Consider the following 22,310-nt stretch of genomic DNA (forward strand, 5'->3'; position numbering starts at 1 on the left):
GTGCTGCTTAAGTTTAGCCAATTCTTTTGGAAGGTATGTGTGAGAGGCTGGGGAAAGCATTATGTCAATGAGAGTCCTTGCTAAGATACAAGCACAAACATCTGTGTGTGTGTGTGTGTGGAGAATATGGGTTTAAAAGATGATTTAAAAGTTGTTGTGAGTTTCAGTCACTACTTTGGCTGTAAAAAAAAATCATACAATATGAATTCACATTTTTCAGAAATTAAATACTGTTTCGCACCCACTGATCTTGCCCACACATGCTGGCAGATGACATATTCATGCCTTTGCTTTGAAGTCAACACATGCTTCATTTAACAGTAGGAGGAGCAGGGGTTAACGTTCCCCTTGACTTATATAATACTCATCTAAAAGGTATGCATATTTTAAAGTGTTTCCTGAAGTTATTATTTCATTTTCTTTACTTGTGCTGATGCAATCGTGACTGAGGGATCTGGTAGAATCAATGAAGAACAGAGATCTTTGTAAAAATAAACGTCAGTGTTATATTTTCTCTGTGTTCTAACCTACTGTAAAATCTCACCCGGATGCGTTATGGGACAGAAGGCCATGTGATGCTGTGGTTTTAAATCCCTCCTACCAAGGAGGTTCATCCAAGTACAATAAAGAAAAGTCAATGACAAATATTTAATTCAGAAAAAATGAATCTTGTTTGGTTAGAAAACAACAACTAAATAAGTATACATTAACACAGGTGTATCCGTGTGACTTCCAAAATCTTTTTTAAAGTGTATTTTGGCTTCGTCGTGCTACATAACAAACCAGTGTTAAACTGTATTATGAAATGAATAATGGATTATTCATCGTAAAATATTTTAACGACTGAAACACACATCTCAGCTGAATAACAAATGGCAAAGTAAATTATCAACCCACACGAAGGCTCAAGGGAGGAGAGGATTTGTATTAATAATTCTATTAGCAGCACATTAGCTGTCGCCCTCAGCACATTCCACTGAAGTAGCGGTGACATGAACGCGCGCTATGATTGGCTATGTGGCCTGGTCGTCACAAAACAAGGGCCTCTGATTGGCTGGCCACGCCTCGTCGGTAGCACGTAGTGCACAGTAGCCAGAACTGGGATGGTCCCTCGCCGCCACGGAGCAGTCCCCGCCACTGACATCGACGTGTTTTTCTCCCAACATTTCCATGGTAACAGCCCAGTCGAAGGTCTGAGGAGCCGAACGCGGAGTGAAAATGGAACTGGAGGAAAAAAATCCCGACCCCAAATACGGTAAGTAGACAGTTCTGCTGTTGTTCCCGCCCCGGCGTTTGATAGTTGACGAACATGGAAACAATGACTGCAATGGATGGATGGGTGTGGACCCCGTGGATCTCCTGCGGATCTGAAGGCATCTCCAGCCTCATTTCCCGATGGAGTCTCCACATTTCCCTCTGAACTGGAAGTTTTATGGTTCAATAATAAGTCTCTTCGTGTGGAGTGATGTGATCGCGTCCCTTGTTCTTCCACCTGGGCACGACTCAACCTCATTCAAAGTTAAACATGACGTACCCGAGCCACGTTCTCGTGATCTGTGAAAACAAATCGAGAGCCCAGATTGTCTGAGCGCTTCCCGCAGGAGTGAACAGAAGCAGTTGGTGTCCTGACATATTGCAATTTCACCCACCGATGCACAAACACCTCCGAGATATACCGCTGATATATGAGGTCTATATTAAGAAACTCCACTGGAGTGTGTATTGGTGGCAGCCCTCACTTGCTTCTGTGTCTGGGCCCCAGTCATCATATGGACTGTTGAGTCATCAAGTTTCAGTCATCGGTGTTGTCTTTGCTTTCAATCCACCGTTTGTGGCACAGTGGGAGGACGTCCACAGCCAAACCCAAGCACGCAATGCTTCTCCCTAACAGCCCTTTCTTTCACAATGATCAGACTCCCACACCCACGACCTTGTGTGCACATCCCCTCCAGACAGTCTGTGGCGAACCCACAGTGGATGACTTTACCTTCCTGTTTCTGTTCACGTTCATGACTTCACTTATACATGTCTTCCCTGTGTATCTGTATGGCTCCTCTGCCCTCATGAGATCAGATAGTGCAGACAGGCTGCAGCATGCACAGTCTAGTCTGGCATCCTCCATAAGATTGATGTGTCAATATTAAACTGAGAGTCGGGTAAATTGCAACAGTCTAAATGTGTGCAGTGCACACACACACTGCACACAGTATCAGTAACACGCCATCTATTACGCTGATTGTGAGTTGTGTGTACTTATTTAAATGGCCATAATAACAGTGTAATTGTCTACTAAAGACACTGTCTGACTTTTCAGCTGTATCACTCCTGCTGTTAGTCTTGACAGCACTAATATGACCACCCACCCATTCATTTTCTTCCCGGCCATGGACCTAATTCCACTCATAGAAACCACAGTTCCCACTATTCCATTAAGGTAGGCTGAGTAGGGTCATGTGATAACCCCTTTGGGCCCATAAAGACCTGCATCCGACGTGACATCACTTACGCAAAACACACTCTCACATCTGAAAGACACACCAGGCTGTCTGTGAGCATGTAACGCACTGGCAGTATGAATATTAGGTCACCATTTCTAGGGCAGGATCTCCAATTTATTTAGCCATTTCACACCGCTTTGCATGTTTCGCTCATGTCTGTCTCTGAAGAAATGAAGCGCTTTTACATTTGTGGTCACATGAAGACATTTTTTGTCACTTTTGTCACGCCCATGTGTCATCATCTCATTGTCTCATTTGTTTGCTGATCTGCAATGTTTAAGTGTGAAGAAACTGCAATCTCAGGTCTAGCTTCAGTCAGACTTCACTGATAATCTGATCTGACCACCTCACTACTGTCAAGTCAAAATGCCTCAAGGTACATTTACTCACATACTGTCATGCACTTTCTGAGCCTAAGACTCTTCTCCTACGATCTATCTGATTCATTTCAAAGAAATGTTCTTCAGCTGTTGTCATATTTTGTAGTTCTTTCTACCTATACGCAGGAAACACTGCAGTCTTGCAGCAATACAAGGCTGAGTGGTGTGCATGCAACCAAACATAAACAATGATGCTGAATGCGGCACAGCTTTATTATTAACCTTCAAACTTCATTTGTCAAATAATTCCATAATCCGACTAGAGCACACACACAATAAAGCCAACCATTTGAAGTCACCTCGAATGTTTTTCACCCGGCATGAGGAAACACCAGGTGATAAAATTAGAACGGCCTGTAGAAAGAAAGGGAGTTACTTTTCCCAAAACATTTTTAATGTCTCCTGGCTGACTTTTGTGACGACCTGGACAGCTGAAATAGGAATAACAAAAACCAGCACAAAAAAAGGTCCTACTCTTGTCACAATTCAGTTTCCATTTATCAGAAGAAAGGTTTTATGTAACAGTTGGCAGCTTTGTGGCGGCATCTCTGCTGGGATTCTGTTCTACACAATCGAGTACTGTTTTATTGGACGGAACAGGCAAAGACTCGTTTTGTTTTCACAGTTTTAATGAAGCTGCCACTTTCTCAGTCACAGATGGTGCTACAATGAAATCGTTGGGCAGACACATCTAAAGTTTACCCAGTCAAGATAACTGGTTTGCGCACATGGTCTGATGACGTAAGTGACAGCTCAGATAAATCTACTTACACACGCTACTATGTGTCATCCTTGGCATCTGGTCACTAACTATGAGATTGGATCTAGAGACAGTTGTTTTTTTTTAAGTGTGTGGTGGTGCTTTCGAGGACCTGCTCGTGCACAGGCATCGCAACTGCTGGTAGAGACAGAGGAGGAAGCATTGGATAAAAGGGCAGCACCTCTTGCAGCAATAGACTGGACAACTTGTGGCATAGATCATTTTTATCGTACAGACTTATGCTTTTCTGTATTGCTCAGATTTGCTTACAGGGTTAAAAACATGGGTCCTTATCTTAGTATGCAGGCTGTCGTGCAGTATGGTGGTTTTATCATGTACTGTTAAGAGTGGATCCATTAGATTTATAGCATATACAGTATAATAGAAGTGATTCTGAATGGGTTATGTAATCTTCAAATTAACAAATAAAATTAAGCAAAATGTGCTTTGAGAACTCTGGTTGAGCATCTCAAAACTCAACCTTAAAACTTGGGAAATATTTTTTAGTAGCTTCATTTATTCACGATAGATGTTTTTGGGGTTAATAAAGTGCAAGAGTGCGATATTGTTTCGTATGTTTGTCCCCACCAAAAAAGAAAATGGCAGCAGATGTGTGTGCTGTTGGAAATATTAATACATTATGTCCGCTTTGTCGCAGCATCTCTGCTGGGATTCTTTAATTTGCTGAGATGAAGTTACAAACATCTGGGATCACTCAGGCGTGCATCTCTTGTTGTCACTCATCGTCTCATGCAGCCACAGTGTAACCCCACAATGAACCTCACAGAACAGAGTGTGTGACGCCCTGAACACACCAAGGTTTTACACCCCTTGCAACTATCTCAAATTCTCCCACCAAGTCATTCTCCTGGCTGCTAAATCTCCAAGATTCACTCAAAGTTACTGTTCTTCTTTTGCCCTTGTATCTGGGCACGACCTGTCTAAACGCTGCGTTCCTTTTATACTGTCTCAGCCAGGCCTTGCAAATGGGAAGTCGTGATCGTGGATTCTGACAACCGTTCTGAAATTAGATTTTGAATTATTCATAAACCTTACTGGAATGATGAGAAAAGAATGGATGTAACCAAACTCTTTCATGAATTCTGTTTCAGCATATGAAAGACTGAAGGTTTCTCCTCTAAAAAAAGATTTATTTATTGTTATTTAATCCGACATTATGTTTGATTTCTCCCACATGATAGTCGCAAAACACTCAAACAGGAAGTGTGATAAAAAAAAGTTTCCTTGCCTCAAGTCAACGCTTGAATCGGTGTCTGCAGCCAAAGATACTGTTTCTCTCCATGCTTGAGCAGCCAGCTGAGCACATCTGTGACATGAGAGCCACACCTGGATCCCCATGACCTTGTGAGTTGCTCACCAGGTTTCTCTTGCATCGCGATGTTTGGCATCTACAGAGAGACTAATCTTCTCATCTTACCCAGAGATATGCTGAACACACTGTACTCTATCTTAGCCTGTCATCACATGACTCTGAAGTCTCAGCCATTGTACACAGCAAAAGATGATAATTCAGTGTTGCATGAAAATAAAACAAACAAGTATCCAAATTAGCGAAGGAACTGAAAGAGTAGGAGATAACATCATTATTGTCTTTAAAATATCTGTGATCTCAGCCTCCAAAATATCTGCTTTTCGGTCCCAAAAACAGCTTTAAGACCAAAAATATCCAAGCATAATATTCCCTTCCCTTTTCTTGACACTTGCCGGCAGTGGTGCTACTTATTACTTTATTAGTCATCAGACCAAAATATACTAGTCATGTTCCGTCAATATATTTACTCAGAAGTCTTGTAGGCTCCTGCAGCAGGATGTACACAGCAATATCACAGGCTTGAACCAGATGCTGGGTATCTGACCTTCAGTTTTGTCTATTTCTAGATTGCTGGTGGTCACCCCACTGCATTCCGGTGGCAGTGGGCAGCTGGAATCAGTATCATGTGCGGATGATCTTTATCAATTGAACAAGTCTTTGTGTATTGTACATGACTCTTTATGAAGGAGCATTTGAGCTTTTTGGCTTCGTTGTGGAGGTTATGTGAGCGTTGCTCTGCTAGCTTTTCCTGGAGCTCACTGAGATGACAAATAAGAGCCAACATGCTGCACATAGTGGTCGTCTTCTGCTTTGTGGAGACATTCTTAAACTAGTGGTAACAGCTTGTCTCAATCCTCCCACAGTGTGAAGTCATGAGAGCGGACTGACTCCCTGCACGTGGGTGTGGTAGTAGTTGGCTGCTGCTGGTGTGTTCACCAGTATAGCCACCACTTTCTAATCTACCCATAGGCTGCTTATATGTGGCATCTCACTTTAGTCTATGTATCCAATGTGAAATGCTCCCGTATGTTTTGAGTTGCGACTCTGGTCCCAGAGTGAAAGCCATTGTTCCATTTTCTGGAATTCGTGTGTAAACTGAATGACTTATTTAATAGTTGACTATCGTCGACAATATCTATGTCTCTAATTGTTAGTGTAATGTTAATGCTCAGCTAATGCTACACTCACCTAATGAATTGTATTATTTTTAGTACAGTGGTACCTCGGTTCTCGACCACAATCCGTTCCAGACGGCCGTTCGAGAAGCGATTTGTTGGAAATCTGAATCGATTTTTCCCATTACAATGAATGGAAAAAGAAAGAATGCGTTCCAAGCCTTAAAATAGTCTTTTGTAGGAGTGAATGTAGAGTGTCTGCTGCAGGTGCGCTGTTCCTCTATGTGTGTGGCCGCTGCATGTGGGAGGGGTTGCTGAGTGAGTGAGGTCTCTCCAGAAGTGAAGAGGTGCCCGGTGCGTGTCCAGTTCTGAATGTGCGCTTCTGTGCAGTTTGGCTGTGACAAAGTCATAAACCAAGTCACGCTCTGTCCCAGACTCGCCTCATCCCGTTCTGGGTTTTCGTTGGAAATCATAAGCAAAAAAATCTCTAAATTTTTGTTCGAACTCCGATTTGTTCGAAGTCCGGGACGTTCGAAAACCAAGGTACTACTGTATTTCACTGCTTTTCATTTTTATTGAACACAAATAAAACCTGCCTCCACCATTTGCTTGAGCTGGCAGTTAAAGGGTTAATGAAGAAGTTGACGTAGCTCTTGCCACTGGACACTAGTGTGAAATGGTGAAGCTTCATTATGGTTTACTTCTATACACTTTTACATCACTGCTTGGACAACAATCTGATAACAAATACACAATGAGTTCATAAAAGGTATAGCACGCTTCACTCTGATCAATGAAATGTATGGGCCAAACATGGTTCCTGGTCCAGTGGTTGAGAACATGTTTAGTTTTTTCAGTCCAGTCGATTCTCATCCAGTCAAGATCCAGTCAAGTGGTTTCAGCTTCAAGTCAGCAAGTGCGACTGAGAGTCCCCACACTCTTCTTCTGAAGTGTCATGTTTAAACTTGAATGAACTTCTCTGCACAGTATTTGGGTTCTTGAACTGCTTTTTTTTGTTCCAGAAATCACAACTGGGACCTCATTTTGAAGTCACTGCAGCGTGGCAGCTTGTATTACAGTCCTAAATACTGTATTAGAATGTAGCCTGCTGGCTTGTTGATTTCAGCAGCGTGCTGGAATATCCAGTGGAGAGGGTGGTTACATTACATTTTCCTGGCTGTAGGCTATAAAAAGAAAGATAAACTTGACTGGAACATGCATCAGTTGATGGACCTTTGGTTGTAAGAGGGGAAAGGTTAGTTACAATGATAATCTCTCAGGCTGTTACTGTATTTCAATGTTGTTTATTAGGGTCCATTGGGTTGTATTCCCTGCTGGTTTAAGTCCGTTGTGACGTTGATCCAGGAAAGGTTGTATCAGGGCGAGTGCAGAGGTTACAAAAAGAAGGAAGTGAAGACTCTGCAAGCGGAGTGTTAAAGAGCCTCCGCATGCTAGTGTCACTGAGAGAACAAGACAAAGACCGTTGGGATGGAAACACATGGCAGGAAAGGTAAAAAGGTTTTGTGTTTTTATCTGTTGAAATCAATTCTTTTATTTTGAGGGTTGAGTGCAACGATTTCTGTATAGAAAGTGCGGCTTGACTGTGGGAGCACCAGAGAGAACAGGCATATTATATTAGATAATTGTGGCTGTGGTCAGATGATCAGCGTATGTGTTTAAAGTGTGACAGTGTTTACCGTGTAACACCAGCATGCGATGAGGACAGCCACAGGAAAGGAAGTCCCCCTGTGACTCTGATCTGTTTTGTTTGTGGTGCATGTTCATGAGATCTGGCGAGGCGTCGCCATTAAGTCTCGATCATGATCTCAGTGGGCAGAAGTGCGTTTAGTCAATATTTCCCCTTTGGCATTGCTGAAGGGTTTCCATGGCGGCCGAGGATGACTGAGAGATTCTAGTCACCAGAGAGCCTCTTGGCTGGTTGCTAGGTGCGACAAGTCTTTGTGTTTATAGTGAAAGTGTTTCGCCAACAAGCCATCAGCTTGGATCTTCCTCTTAATTTTAACTCAGATTGATCTTGAAAAGTCATTGATTCAATAGAGAAATGTGACCGTTATAAATGCAAAGTGGTTTCGTTTTTTGTTCATGCCTGGGTTGCTTTTGTATATCTTTTTTTCTTGTCGTTTTTATATTACCACCCCTCACCCTGACCATCAACCCACCATTTCCTGTCTATATTTACCTTCTGACTGACATTTGCAGTTAACACATTCTCATTGTGGTATGCAGAGCTCTGGACTCGCACACAACTAAACACACCACCTGCAAGCCACATGACCTACTTATCTTCCTTCCTATTGACTCCTTGAACTGTCCAGTGACAAGCTGACTTGGACCAACAAACTGACTTAAGCAGCCCCTGAGTCCAGTCCCAGGGAAACAGAATTCATACCCTCTATCTTGTCTGCCAAAATTGATCATCAGAAAATGTTATTTCAGGGGAGTCCCGGAAGTACGACCCTAACTTCAAAGGACCAATACACAACAGGTAAGGCTCCAGTCAATTTCTCTTGACAAAACTGAACATGAAATTTGTCAGTGACTATGTTCCTCCACGTTCTTCTCAGGGGGTGCACGGATATTCTCTGTTGCATTCTCTTCATCCTGGCTGTGTTGGGCTACTTTGCTGTGGGAATCATAGGTAGGTTCTTTTCAAGAATCTAAATCATCATCAAGCAGTGATGGTTGGTCGTGGTTTGACAAGACTTTCTCCATCAGCCTGGTCCCAAGGCGACCCTCGGAAGGTGATCTACCCCACGGACAGTCGAGGGCAGTTCTGTGGGCAAGCAGGAACTCCACTGGAGTGAGTGACCACTTGAAAATTTAGATCAAAGCAGGGCTGTGTGATGGCTGTGACTTGAATGGTGAATTGTCCTCTTGAATAATTCAGGAAGAAGCCTTTGCTCTTTTACTTCAACATCGTGAGGTGCGCCAGCCCGCTGGTTCTGCTTGAGTTGCAGTGCCCCACGACGCAGGTGAGGGATCTTTTCCTTCTTAAAATATTTATTAAAAATCCACTTTATGCGAGCATCACTTTTATGATTAATCATAATAGCTTTTTGAATGCAGTATTTGATAAAAACGAGTAGGTCTAATCTTAATCTTAGCTCAAAATCTTCTCCTTCATCCCCCGAAATATCATCCAAATCAAACTTGTACTCACCGAACTTGTGAACTGTGTGTCGTGTCTTGTGTTCCAGTTATGTGTAGAAACCTGCCCAGACAGACATCTCACTCTGGTGAAAGCCAAGCTGGGCACCAAAGAAGACCGAGAGTACTATCAACAGTACTGCAAAGCTGGAGTAGACTTTGCCAAATTGGTACGACCAGACAAAGAACAGCATTTGCCTTCAGTATTATCGACTGACTGTGTTCTTTGTGCCTTGATTTAGAGCCCCCCGGAGCTGTTGAGGGATGGTCTGTGTCCCGCCATGCTCATGCCCAGCAAAGCTTGTAAGTGACGTACAGCAGAGTGAAGTTAAAACCAAACAAATGAGTGATGAACTTCTGCTTGTTCCTGAAGTCACGCGCCGATGCCTTCCTGCTCTGGGAACATTGAAAGGCGGGGTGGTGGTGGTGGGCAACGAGACCTCTTTCGAAGATGGACAGGGCGTCACTGTAAACGCAACCGAACTGCTGGATGCATCAAAGTAAGTGCCTTAGTTAAATTGTAAACATAATAAAATAAGCAATGAAAGGTAAAATTCCTATTTACTGTTTTCATTCATGCATGATTAATATTTATTATGCAGCCACACACAAGTAAAGTGAAGAAAAAATACGTGCTACATCTTTTTTTCCAAACATTTACTGATTTTCAAATATACATATAAAGACACAATGTATACAGTAATCACTATGCAAGACATTAAGAGAGTTGTACATGAATATAAAGCAAACTATGCATTTTCTTCTTATGCAAATATACACAAGAATCAGAAAAGATCATTCAAATTGTGCATGAACAAAACTAAGCAAATCATAAACCTCGAGCAAATAAAATGATTCTATATGTGAGTGAATAAACTTATCAGTACTCTTCTGCTGCAGTATTGATGGGCAAGTTGACACCTAGTTTTGCCCTTGAGACCAGAACTTTGACAAAGCCAGACTTGTGGTAGCCCAGAAAGATGAACGGGACTCTCCTCACCAGTCTCCAGTGCGTCACTGATCTCACCCAGGTTGTAAAAGCAGATGTGCACCAACAGAGCTGCTGAAATAAAATAAAAAAGATGACGGCTTGTGTTTTAAAAAGTGAAGGGCAATACAACACAACAATGAACCTAACTAGCACGTGAAAAGCTCGGCAGACGACAGAGAAGAAAAACATACTCTGAACTGCGGCTGCAAAATCCTTTGCACGGAGCTGAAACCCAGCCTGCTATCATCTCCTCAACCCACTGTGCCCGTTTGACAGCCTATGTAATTGGCCTATTTATTATCCTTGCTCCATAATTGCCTGCACGCTGCTGTCCGCCCACTTGTGGACTGAAATGTTCCTCACTCGTTGATAATTGAGGCGAGAGTGATGCAGTTCTGCAACAAGACAAGCTGTGGAGAGATGGCAAGGTTTCACTTCTTGTTTCGGCCTCATAAAAGCATTATTATCTGTTATTATTCAAAGCCCTGAAATATAAATGAAGCGCCATCTATGGGACTGCGAATATAAAGACAACTTGAATAATTGTGTCCCAAATGTTTTAGTTGTTATTTATTTTACGATATTGCTCAGATAGTTATAGCGAATATTGAATTGTGACTAGTGAAATTAAAGGAACATAAAGTCAAGCAAATTATATGTGTTTAAATCTTAAATAAATCTTAATGGTAGTCCAGACTTGCCATTACATTCTTAGTTGTTGCTTTTTTAATGTGATATTTTGATTTATTTTAAGGAAGTCCAACGTGGTTGTCGAAGCTCGTCAGGTGGCCATGAGGATCTTTGAGGACTACACACAGTCGTGGCATTGGATTCTGCTGTGAGTGATTGTTGTTTTATAGCACACGTTTTACACACACATTATAAATAGTGCACACAATGTGTTTTAGCCTTCTTCTTACGATGTGGTTTGTCCTTCTAGCGGCCTGGTGATCGCCATGGTGGTCAGCTTGATTTTCATCGTCCTGCTCCGCTTCTTGGCAGGAGTCATGGTCTGGGTCATGATCGTGCTGGTTATTCTGGTCGTTGGATATGGTGTGTTCAGGCACAACACGGTGCAAGTGGCTCTGCCTTGAGTAACCCATCATGTTGTCGCTTAGGCATTTTCCACTGTTACATGGAGTTTGCGAGCCTAAAGGGGGAACCAGGAGCTGACGTCACCATTCGAGATCTGGGCCTCCAGACAGACTTCTCCATCTATCTACAGATCAGACAAACCTGGCTTGCTTTCAGTACGGCAACACACACGCTCGCCTCTATTTGCATGAGGCCAACTGATGATGAGTTCATTTTTTTCTGTTTTTGTCATGCAGTGATCATTCTTGCCATTGTGGAAGTGATTATCATCCTGCTGCTCATCTTCCTCAGGAAGAGAATCATGATCGCCATCGCACTGATCAAAGAATCGAGCAGGTCAGTGGGGACTGTTATCGATCAGCAGCAACATTGTGATGTATAGCATTCCCTCTTTTAAAGGGTTTCCTATAAAACAGTGTGTGAACATGTCACTGAAAAATAGGTGAATTAGTACTCAAGCCTGACTAAGGGGGACAACGCAAACACACTAACTCAAAAGGCCCAATATACAGAAAATGCTCTGTGGTGGATACCACACACGACGACACAATGATAGGGAGAGGAAAACAAAACGTGAGTTTAACGAAACACTTACACATGATGTAACTAGAGAACAAACCAGGAACAGAAACAGAGTGAGAAGAATGAAACTAAGGAGGCAGCTGAAAATGAAATGAAAAAGCACGCACACAATTTGGAGAGATTCAGGGAGACAGACCGAGAGAGTGGAGTCGCAGCAGAGTTTACCATGGGAACGCGAAGTAACCATCTGGCGACAGGAGCTGACGCCGAGGTACAGATATCCAAGAAAACATGATTAGCAGGTGAATGCCGGCTGTGTCGCTCGGGAAGCTGGAGAAAAACAAGAAAACGGAAACACAGAACAGAACCGGAAATCACACAAATAAAAGCACGAAAGACAATGGACATGACAAATTTACTAGATCATCATAGGTTTCAAAAAAGACATCTATTGTCGCTTTTATTGAAATCCGATTGATCTGTATCTGGATACATGGGTGCATGATATGAGACAAAAGTGAATTAGAAACAGATTTTTGCAGTCAGGTAAAGCTAAAAAAGACAGTGATACATACAGCGATGCCACATAGAATTCAGTTCAGTTCAGTATTATAACCATATTTTTAAGCCAAGAAATTGTCTGTAAATATTTTAATTGAAACATGTATGTTCAGGCCACGGCAGCGGTCCGTTCAGGTGGATGTTGACTCCTCTTGCTCGGTGCTGACAGAGAAATAAGATCAAGATCAAGCTGATGTCCGAACTATTTTGTTTGTTGCGGCTCCAGCTGAGTAGAGAAAAAGGACGGAGCGTATCAGACCAGGTCCCTCATGGCCAAAGATTTGCAGCGTGAAAGCCCTGTTACATTAGTGCCCCACATAAATTCAATATAATGAAATAATAACTTGTTTGACTGGTCAGGTCTTTTCATATGGTTATTGATTCAGAAATGAAAAAGATGAAACAACAAGAGGATGTAGCATATGTAAAATTCAGTTAATCCACTTCCTGACAAGAGATGTTTGAACCCAGACAAATGAGTGGGTGCTCCAGAACGGATTGAGATTTGGCACTTGACAAAAGCCTCAGGTTCTCATCAAAGGAAGCCGCCTTCACACAATTTTAGCGCTTGTTTGTGTCATGTGTGCCAAACAAACTTTTAATCTTTAGGTTTCATCATAACTGTGTGTGTGTGTGTGTCACTATCCCTGTCATCTCCACAGGTGATTCCATCCATGTTGTGTAGTTGTCCTCAACGTAGTGGGATTTCTGTATATTTATTTTATCACGTTTCTAGGCCACGTCTGAGACGTGTTTTTCTTTCAGGGCCGTCGGACATGTGATGTCGTCCTTGTTCTACCCACTTCTGACCTTTGCCCTGCTCTCGCTGGTCATTGCTTACTGGGCCGTCACTGCAGTGTATCCTTCGAAACAATGTGATTTTGACGTGTCACAGGCATCGATTGCTGTTGTCGTCTTGACTCCCTGGTCAGTTTCTTGTCCACGTCCAACGAGCAGGTGTATAAAGTGTTCAACAACTCCGACTGCGAGTACGCCAGAGAGACCTGCGACCCCAAGGTGACCTACCTTGACCCTGAAGTCACATGTTCCATTTCATAGAAGCTAACCAAATGTTCTCTTCTCCTGTAGACATTCAACACGTCGAACATCTCGGCTCAGTGCCCTGATGCCGACTGCCTCTTTGCCTTCTACGGTGGCGAGACTCTCTACCACAAATACCTCATTTTGTTCCAGTTTTACAACCTCTTCCTCTTCTTCTGGTGTGCTAACTTCGTGACTGCGCTTGGTCAAGTTACTCTGGCTGGTGCCTTTGCATCATATTACTGGGCCTTCAAGAAACCAGATGATATTCCTGCGTACCCCATCTTCTCCTCTCTGGGACGGGCGCTCAGGTGAGGTGTCATTTGCTTGGTTTGGGATCCTTTGTGTGTGTATGTTGTTACTGATTCATTTTTCATCTATCAATGTTTTGTTCAGAATAAGACCTATAATTATCTCAGATTTACTTTCAGAGTATTTTCAGGGCTCCTCTCTGTTGCTTTTGTTTGTTAAGTGCGACTCAGTAGTTCAACCAAGTTGTCAGTCCACAGTCATATCTGCATGCACCTTCCGGGTGTTATGCTAATGTAGCACGAAGCTTTAGCATCTTGCTGCGGCATGATGGCTCACCTTGTTGTTTGTTGGCTTAGGGTTACACTGCCACCCACAGGCCTGCGAAGCCATGGATTGGCTTCATTATATTTGGCCTTTAAAATACAGTGGTACCTCCGTTTTCGAATGTCCCAGAATTTGAGCAAATCAGAGTTCGAACAAACATTTCGAGATTTTTTTGAACGCCCCCGAAAAAGCCGGAAAAAACATAATGGACCGATCAGCTGACCCACGACACGCTTTGTTATTGTGTATAATGCAGCCTCTGTATGCAGACGTGTCCCATTTACTGACTGTTTTTTCTTCATATTGAGGTGTCAAACCTTTGCTGTCTCCACACTGGACCGTGGTAGAGTGTCACAGGGGAGGTGCTCGCTCTCCACACCACTCCAGGGTTTGATGTCCTGTTGTGGGCTGGAGCTGGGACAGGGATGAGGCGAGTCTGGGACAGAGCGTGACTTGGTTTATGACTTTGTCACAGCCAAACTGCACAGAAGCGCACATTCAGAGCTGGACACGCACCGGGCACCTCTTCACTTCTGGAGAGACGTGCAGCGGCCATGCACATAGACGAGAACCGGGGTACCACTGTACTGGAAATAGTGATTCTGAGTGTGATTTCTGGTGCCCAAAGATCCCCTTATGATGAGAAAAAAAATACTGGACCTATAACTTTATATTTAATTAAATTTAATTTAATTATCCATGAAAATAAGGATTTAAACTGGATCTTATTTATCAACAAACTATGATATCAAAACAAGGCAATATGTGAAGAATCACTTGCGTTTTTTTTTCAGAGCTGCCTTTGTGACTTTTTTTCTGCTGAGTTGAAAGAATCATAAATAGGAGGCAGATCATGCTTTGTGCCAAGTTGTGTTTGTTGTGGTTGCCGATACAGAGACAATCAGCACTGTTTGTTCATTTTTTTCAGGTTCCAAAATACAAAGGTGCATCACCTTATACATAAAATTTATTATTTATAATGGAACAAAAATCTGTTGAAACACAGTCTAGTCTTGAATAAAATTTGGATCATTAATCAAGTTTGCCCTCCTCTCAGGTACCACACTGGATCTCTGGCGTTCGGCTCTCTGATTCTGTCCATAGTGCAGGTCATCCGTGTCATCTTGGAATATTTGGATCAAAAGTTAAAAGGTGAGGAAACTGAATTCAGTGCACACACAACTGAGTTCATGCAGGTAATATTTAAGGGACCTGCAGGTCTGTCCGCTAAAACGATAAATAAAAGTGTGGACCGATCCTGAATGATTTTGTGTCAACACTTCTTCACTGTTCTGTAATTTTCTAGGTGCACAAAACAAGTTTGCAAAATTCCTTCTAAGCTGCATGAAGTGCTGCTTCTGGTGTCTGGAGAAATGCATCAAGTTCCTCAACAGAAACGCCTACATCATGGTGAGTGCTGTCGATCTGGACTCTGGTCGGACTGACGTTAAACCGACGATGTCGTGTCGCGTCCCCAGATTGCCATCTATGGGAAGAGCTTCTGCACATCAGCCCGAGACGCCTTCTTCCTGCTCATGAGAAACATCATCAGGTTAGTGTTTGTTTCTGGATAAACATTGAAAATAGAAATTCATTTGATATCTAGACTGTGTTTTCTGAAAACAGGGTGACTGTTTTGGACAAGGTGACTGATTTCCTGCTCTTCCTGGGAAAGCTCCTCATTGTTGGCATTGTTGGTGAGTGTGTCATTTAACTCCACATCTTTTTGAGATTGTATTTACTTCACTGTCAGTGTCTGGTGTGTATAATGAAAGCGCACGCTGGAGGGAGTTGTCAATTTCCTATTTATGACTGTTCTTGTGTTTAATTTCTGTTATATGAAGCACCTTTGTTGCTGGTAAACTGGAGGGCTCTGCTATGAAATGTTGATCAGCACTGTCAATGGGCTTTTAGCTAGTGGTGTGTCTGGGCGTCCTGGGGAGGCAAAGCGGCAAAACCTGAGAACCTGGATGCATGTATTCTCAGCAGGACGCCCTAAATTTCTGATTCTTAGTGCCTGTATAATACCTTACTTATAGTGTCAGGTTTCCATGAAGATGGTGACAATGTCACCGGATATGATCGAAATCTGCTTTAGCAGCTGCAATTTGGCCATGGTGAGCGCCATGTTTGTTTACAGGCGTAATCTCCCGGTTATCCTTTTATATTGAATATTGAGTACTACAATTTTTTTAGGAGGGCAGAGGACTATTTTGGCATTTTTTCGGCTCAAAGCCCACTCCACCCGCTGCTCAGTGCCGTGCAGAGAACTGCACTGGGGAGCCGAGGGGTCACAGCGCTGGGGAAAAAATAAAAATAAAAAATGTAAGGAAACCAAAACAAACCAAAAGTCGGAACAAATAAAAAAGAAATTTGCAATGAATGTCATGATAGACTTCAAACAGTTGCCATATTTGCTCAAAACATCCGAACCTACGCGGTGGGATACATGCAGGGCGACGAGACTCAAATATTTTATTCTATATTATTTTCTGTATTTTTCTATATTATTATTATTATTATTATTATTATTTTTAAATTCATTTATGCTAAAAGCTCCAGTGTTGTTTTTCGATTCCTAAATAATGTGGTTTCCTGATGCGTCCTCTGAAAGTGAGTGAGCTAATGCGCCCTTGTCTTTTGATATAAGAAACTCTTGCTACTCTCCTCAGGGATTTTCTCGTTCTTCTTCTTCTCTGGGAGAATCAAAGCCGTGGAAGACGCCGCTCCCTCTCTCAACTACTACTGGGTGCCAATTCTGGTGAGAGAGGCCTTTCGACTTTCCCAATTTATATTTAGACTTGAAGAGGAAGTAGTAATAATTCACCAGGGCTGACAGTCCCGATGAATTTCCGCCTATTTCAATGAATTATGAAGCTTTATGTGAGGGTTTTAAATAGCTTCTGGATGGTGAAGTCCACTGACACTCTAATGAAAAATGCAGGCTTCAACCTTGTTTTGAACCTGAGTGAAGAATGTTTACATTCTATATCTGGTACATTCTCTCACCCTGAGGCGTGATTGTTCTTTGCACGTAATAAGTAAGTAAAGTGAATTGAAAAATATACATTTAACAAGCATTTCTGTCTCTATGTTGGGGTTAATTTTTAATTGCTATTATTTAGTCACATTTAATGCTGACCATGGATTTTTTCCTCCACTCAGACGGTGGTTTTTGGATCTTATCTGATCGCTCACGGCTTCTTCAGCGTCTATGCCATGTGTGTGGACACTCTCTTCCTCTGCTTCTGTGAGTACATCCGGACCAACGCGGAGTGTTCCATGAACAACTGCTTCTCACCTACAACTGAGCTTCTGCCAGTGCTTCTTCCTGATCTGTTTCTGACCTGTCTTCTCTTTGTCTCCCCCATTAATTTCACTTTTATTAACCCTCTACGTCACATTTCCATTCCTACTAATCCCTCGTTTACGCAATATCACATCACGGCATGATGAAAAATAAGGCGAGGATTTGGAAAGAAACGACGGCTCGTCTGAGAGGCCGTACTACATGTCCCCCGAGCTGCACGAGATCCTCTCCAAAGCCGCGCGGCTGGAGGAAGAGCAAGACGGCGAGGTGCAGGCAGACGGCGTGAAGCAGGTAGACGACGTGAAGCTGGAGGAGGAAACGCCTCTTCAGACGCAGCAGGACGGAGAGGTTGAGCTGAAAAAGCAGGATGTACTAAAACAAGGCACGGAGGAGGAGCAGCCCCTGCAGACCAAAGTCGATGACGAAGCAGCGAAGGAAGAGGAGACAAACGCTGCAGTTGCAGAGGAGGTCGTAAAGAAAGAGGAAGCAAAGGTAGGAGAAGTTATCGAGAAAGTGGAGTCGCCCAAGGAGGAGAAGATGGAGCCCAGTGTAGAGGCCGAGAAAAAAGAGACTGCTGAGAAGACAGAAGAAGCCAAGGTGGACGCCCCTCCTTCCTCAGAGTAGAAAATCGTTAAACTCGCATAAAGAATGAAATAACTGTTTTCAACGTCGTGGTTTGGGCCTTCTTAGTGTGTGACGTGACAAAATTGACATTGCCTTGAGCGGGTGTAGCGGGTCACAGGTGTCATGGTGTGTCCATCCGTTTGGGGGGGTCGCAGTTCAGTGCAATAGAAAACAACTGACACATAACTCAATATTAGTCAGTGAGCCAATTTAGTTGTTTTCTTTCTCACTTTTTTTCGTACAGGTTTTAAACAATTCACTACATTTAGGGGCTGAAAATGAAGTAATTATGCATGTACGGAAATGTATGCAAACCTACTGCAAACACAATTTTTCAAGAGTGCATGGAAAGCTTTGCGTGCTTTGATACTTTGACACATTTCTGCCTCAATTTTGCGTGTTGTTGGCTGAGGAAGTGCCGATTAATTTAAGTCACGTGTCACAAGACACCACAATGGAAGGCGAGAATTTGTGGCAAAAGTACGAGTACTTTTGCCACAAATTAGGAGCCGATAGTTTACATGTCAGAGCTTCTCAAGGAAGTGGATCTGGAGTCGATCAGACAAAATATTTTTCCGATCAAGTTTTTTCACAGATGCTGTTGCCAGTCCTAAATCAGTTGTGGCACTCGGAATCTGATTTTGAATATAATGTCTTCTAATATTTGACGGACAGCAAGCTCTATAAAGTTCCAGGACGTAGGTTGCAGGTGATCTTGACCTTGAAGCTTTCTGTAGATGTATGAAAGCTTTTATATCAGAAATTGTGCCACAAGTGAAAAATGTCATTGAATGCAATGCATCAACTGAAACAGTATAGTGCTTCATGAATATAAACAAACTGAGCTGTGACCTCCAAAACGGGGCGGTTGGGGGTCGCTCCTATCCCCTTGTAACGTTGGTGATGTGATGTCCCGCCGAAAGTAGCCGCAGCTTCAAAAGCCCAGCGCATCTCGGTAGCGGTGAAGAAAATAAAACGCTCTCTTGTGTTGGTTCTTTACGTTGTGAAGATCTGTCTGTGAGTGCTGACTCTGTGCCTGATACTACTGTCACTGATGTTTGCTGTCTCCCGTCAATGCACTACACAACCTGTTTACAGTCAGAGCAACCCGTTCGACGGCGAAGTCACAGCCGCCGTTTACAATAATACCAGCTGACGCCAAAATGCTCCACACGTTTATAAACTGGATGAAAGTGTGTCATTCTTTTCTACATACGCACAAATCTCTGTGTTGTGTGTAATCCTTTTGGCTTGTAAAGAAATCCTCGCCATTTCGGCATCCCACGCATTGTAATGCCACCTACTTGCCTTGGTATATCAGACTGGCGTGAGTTCCGTGATTGTATCTCCTTGACGCAGCCGTCGTGACCTCATGAACTCTGTGGACCCCCCCACTTGTGAGTCCTTCTGCCTTGCTCTGTCCTTCTATTCCAAGTGCTGCATGATGTTTATATGACTGCTTGCAACTAACATCTTACTCTGTGGATGCTTTTTGTACATTTCTCTCTGTTTTTCATCTTGTGTACGTTCTACTATTGATATCTACTGATGACATTCCATATTTATTGGGTGTAAATCTTGATTAAAGTGATTGTATTTCATGGCTGTGTGGTGGTTAGAATCCAGCGAGCAGGTGAGTCGTGACTTTCAGACCTTGTAGTTCAGCGCTTAGATGTGGCATTATTAAGAAAATGAAGAGGCCCAGAATTACATCTCAGTGACCACCTCTTGCTCCACCTGAAGAACACAGAGCCCCTGGGGCCTCTTTTCTGTTGAGGTCACGGAGCCGCCCCATTTGGCCTCTTATGCTGTAGAGGAGCAGTAATTCTACTTTGAGTCACAACTGGAGTGCAACTGCGTTCACATCAACAATATATACAGCAGCTGATTTACATGAAAAATCATCGTGGAGCCACGATTACATGCAACCAACTGCTGTGCTTTGAAATGGGAGCAGTAGGTGGAGCCGTTTCAAGGGACATTTGTGGCATAAAATGCTGAAAATTCATTGTCAACATGAAGAATTGACTGTTGACAACATGAATAGATGGTAGCTCCTTTGATGGACGCAAAGGCGGCAACGTCCTAAACATTTCTGGTTTTTCATAGACTTCCACCGTTGATATGTGGCTACAACTCTGCATCATCTGGTATTTAACTTTTGTTCTAGTGCAACAAGTGTGAGAGCAAGAGAAGAAAATGTGTAGTAAGAGCTCAGACAAGGCTTATTTCCGCTAGTCTATCTATCTATCTATCTGTCCGTCAAATCTTTCTACCATGGGTGGTGGTGAAAATGCGGCACTGATCTGTCAGTCAATGCGCCAACCTTTGCTGACTCATGAACAAAACCCTCCTCCTCCTGGGGACGTAACAAGGCTGATCATCTCCTGAGATCTCTAGCAGATCCCACAGGACTATAGTAAAGCCCAGACCTGGGCAAAGCGCGGCCCGGGGCCATATGCAGCCGGATGCCTGCATTTTCGTTGCCCTTTTGACATCAAACTAAAACGATAGCGTTGTAATATGTTTAATAATATGTTGACATTTTTTTTTTGTTCTTTCTTTTTTAGTCACCACCACCACTTCAACAGTGAATATAGCATGTTCTTGTTTGAAGACTATAGTTTTCTTCTTTTCTTTGGCCATTTTTGTGTGTCTTGTTCCTTGAAATACATTGAAAGAATATTGAAAATATATTTTGAAATAAATTGCCTTTTAAAATATAATATTATAATAAAAATTTACACTTCTTAACATCATTACTTACATTTAATTTTGTCCTTGTTACTCAAGTACATATTTTGGATATTTTTCCGTCATGTTTTGTAGTCATCGCTGTCTTTCTTTTGATGATGACCCCTCAGAGGGTTTCTAACGTGGCCCTTTAGGAAATGTAATTGCCCACCTCTGGTGTAGCCCTACTATAGTCCTGTGAGTTAAATGATGCTCTCCACTAAAATCTGTCGTCTATATCTAAGACCCAACGGTTGAGATGAGTAGACGTGTGTAGACACATAGTCAAAATCTCTGTCAGCTTTTATTGCATAGTCTTTACGTGAGTTTTGTTTTTAATGTTCTGTGTGAATTGTTTCTGTCCCCAACACAGTGGAAGACCTGGAGCGCAACGACGGATCAGCTGAGCGGCCATACCTCATGTCCCAGAGCCTGCTGACTCTACTGAAGAAGTCCAACCAGGAGGCCAAATCTGTGGAGTAGTTTGCTTTTTTCCCCTCTGTGTTCCTTACGCTTCAGAAGGGCACATGAGGTCGTATTCACCAGAAAGTATTGCAGTAACCATTAAAGTGCACTTGGGTATTGTATACCTGTACGAAGGACGGGATTACAGTTTTTTTTAGGAGGTCAAAAAGTGCCTTCATCTACCATGAAGCTGTTTGTTTGTTGGAGCAAGGTGTAACTGTAAGTGTCAGTTACTTTTTGACTGTTACCAAAAATATTTCCTTTGATGTACATACATTCATTCATACATTCTAACTTTATCGACGTTTTAATCTGCAGGGACCAACTATGATGTCTAACAAAATTGCCTTATGAGATTCTGTGCTGTTTTGCCATGAATTGATGCTCCGTTGCAACTGTTCAGTCAAGACGTTATGACCATGGGCTTCCTGTTGTTGCCCTTGAGCTACCAAAGATGAAACTGTTGTTGTTGTCACTGAGCAGATCCCAGGAACGGGCTAGTTCACATCTCAAACCACGGAATGAAAAGGCCTGGGCACGTCCTGTCGGAATTTGATGAAATGTGGTTTGGATATGTAGTTGCGGAGCCGTCACTTTATCCCTGATCGACGCCAACAATGGGCAGGTGAGACCCAGCCGTGGAAGTCAGAGCAAAGGAGGAGGAGCCAACTCCGTCTGCTGAATGTTGGCCATCCAGGTTGTCTTTAAACTTCTTCCATGTTCGTTGTATTGCCCCTTTTACATCAGTCCAGAGTAGGTTGTGCAGTACAGGAGCAGTCTTTTCTGCAGAAACAACGAGTGGTCATAATGTTATGTTCAATGATTGGTGTTGCTCTGATTACAAAAGGGTTTATTTTGTCAGTAACTTTGTCATAACAATAAAAAAAAATGTCTAAGTGTCTTTGTAGTGTGGGTTGACTTCCTAATCCAAAATTACGATTGTAGGGAATGGAACAGCGATACTTGAGGTGATTCTATGAAGTATATAAAATCAACATTAATACTAATAATAACACATTACGATATGTAGTAAATCAGTGCAAAATTGAATGACACACTGTTCATTTATTCTATGTAATAAAACTGACAAATCAACGTTGTATTATTACCATTGTCATTTGTCCAGTTAAGTCAGTAT

At 42.6% G+C, this 22,310-nt stretch overlaps 2 protein-coding genes across 4 annotated transcripts in view; both read left to right on the top strand.

Annotated features, from left to right (window-relative positions):
- The first annotated feature begins 1,097 nt into the window (after nucleotides 1–1,097).
- Nucleotides 1,098–22,200, top strand: LOC128753488 (choline transporter-like protein 2). Of its 3 annotated transcripts, none has more exons than XM_053855239.1 (22): nucleotides 1,098–1,255; nucleotides 8,544–8,592; nucleotides 8,672–8,745; nucleotides 8,823–8,907; nucleotides 8,995–9,079; nucleotides 9,305–9,424; nucleotides 9,497–9,557; nucleotides 9,628–9,754; nucleotides 11,000–11,083; nucleotides 11,186–11,298; nucleotides 11,364–11,495; nucleotides 11,577–11,676; nucleotides 13,189–13,281; nucleotides 13,356–13,440; nucleotides 13,513–13,775; nucleotides 15,098–15,192; nucleotides 15,347–15,450; nucleotides 15,519–15,592; nucleotides 15,667–15,737; nucleotides 16,713–16,801; nucleotides 17,206–17,290; nucleotides 21,081–22,200. In XM_053855239.1, exons 1-22 carry the CDS (start codon nucleotides 1,219–1,221, stop codon nucleotides 21,188–21,190), a joined length of 2,136 nt encoding a protein of 711 aa, XP_053711214.1. In that variant the 5' UTR covers nucleotides 1,098–1,218; the 3' UTR covers nucleotides 21,191–22,200. The 3 variants fall into 3 exon arrangements, with proteins under 3 accessions (XP_053711214.1, XP_053711211.1, XP_053711213.1); XM_053855236.1 differs by lacking the exon at nucleotides 21,081–22,200 and adding an exon at nucleotides 17,505–20,548; XM_053855238.1 differs by lacking the exons at nucleotides 1,098–1,255; nucleotides 21,081–22,200 and adding exons at nucleotides 7,480–7,596; nucleotides 17,505–20,548.
- Nucleotides 20,554–22,310, top strand: part of LOC128753490 (ral guanine nucleotide dissociation stimulator-like 1) — a 30,855-nt gene continuing 29,098 nt past the window's right edge. Inside the window, exon 1 of the mRNA XM_053855241.1 lies at nucleotides 20,554–20,564. The gene's annotated coding sequence lies outside the window, so the exon portion shown is untranslated. The remainder of the gene's footprint in view (nucleotides 20,565–22,310) is intronic.

This window comes from Synchiropus splendidus, chromosome 2 (genome assembly GCF_027744825.2).
Source record: "Synchiropus splendidus isolate RoL2022-P1 chromosome 2, RoL_Sspl_1.0, whole genome shotgun sequence".
In the NCBI taxonomy this organism is placed as follows: domain Eukaryota; kingdom Metazoa; phylum Chordata; class Actinopteri; order Syngnathiformes; family Callionymidae; genus Synchiropus; species Synchiropus splendidus.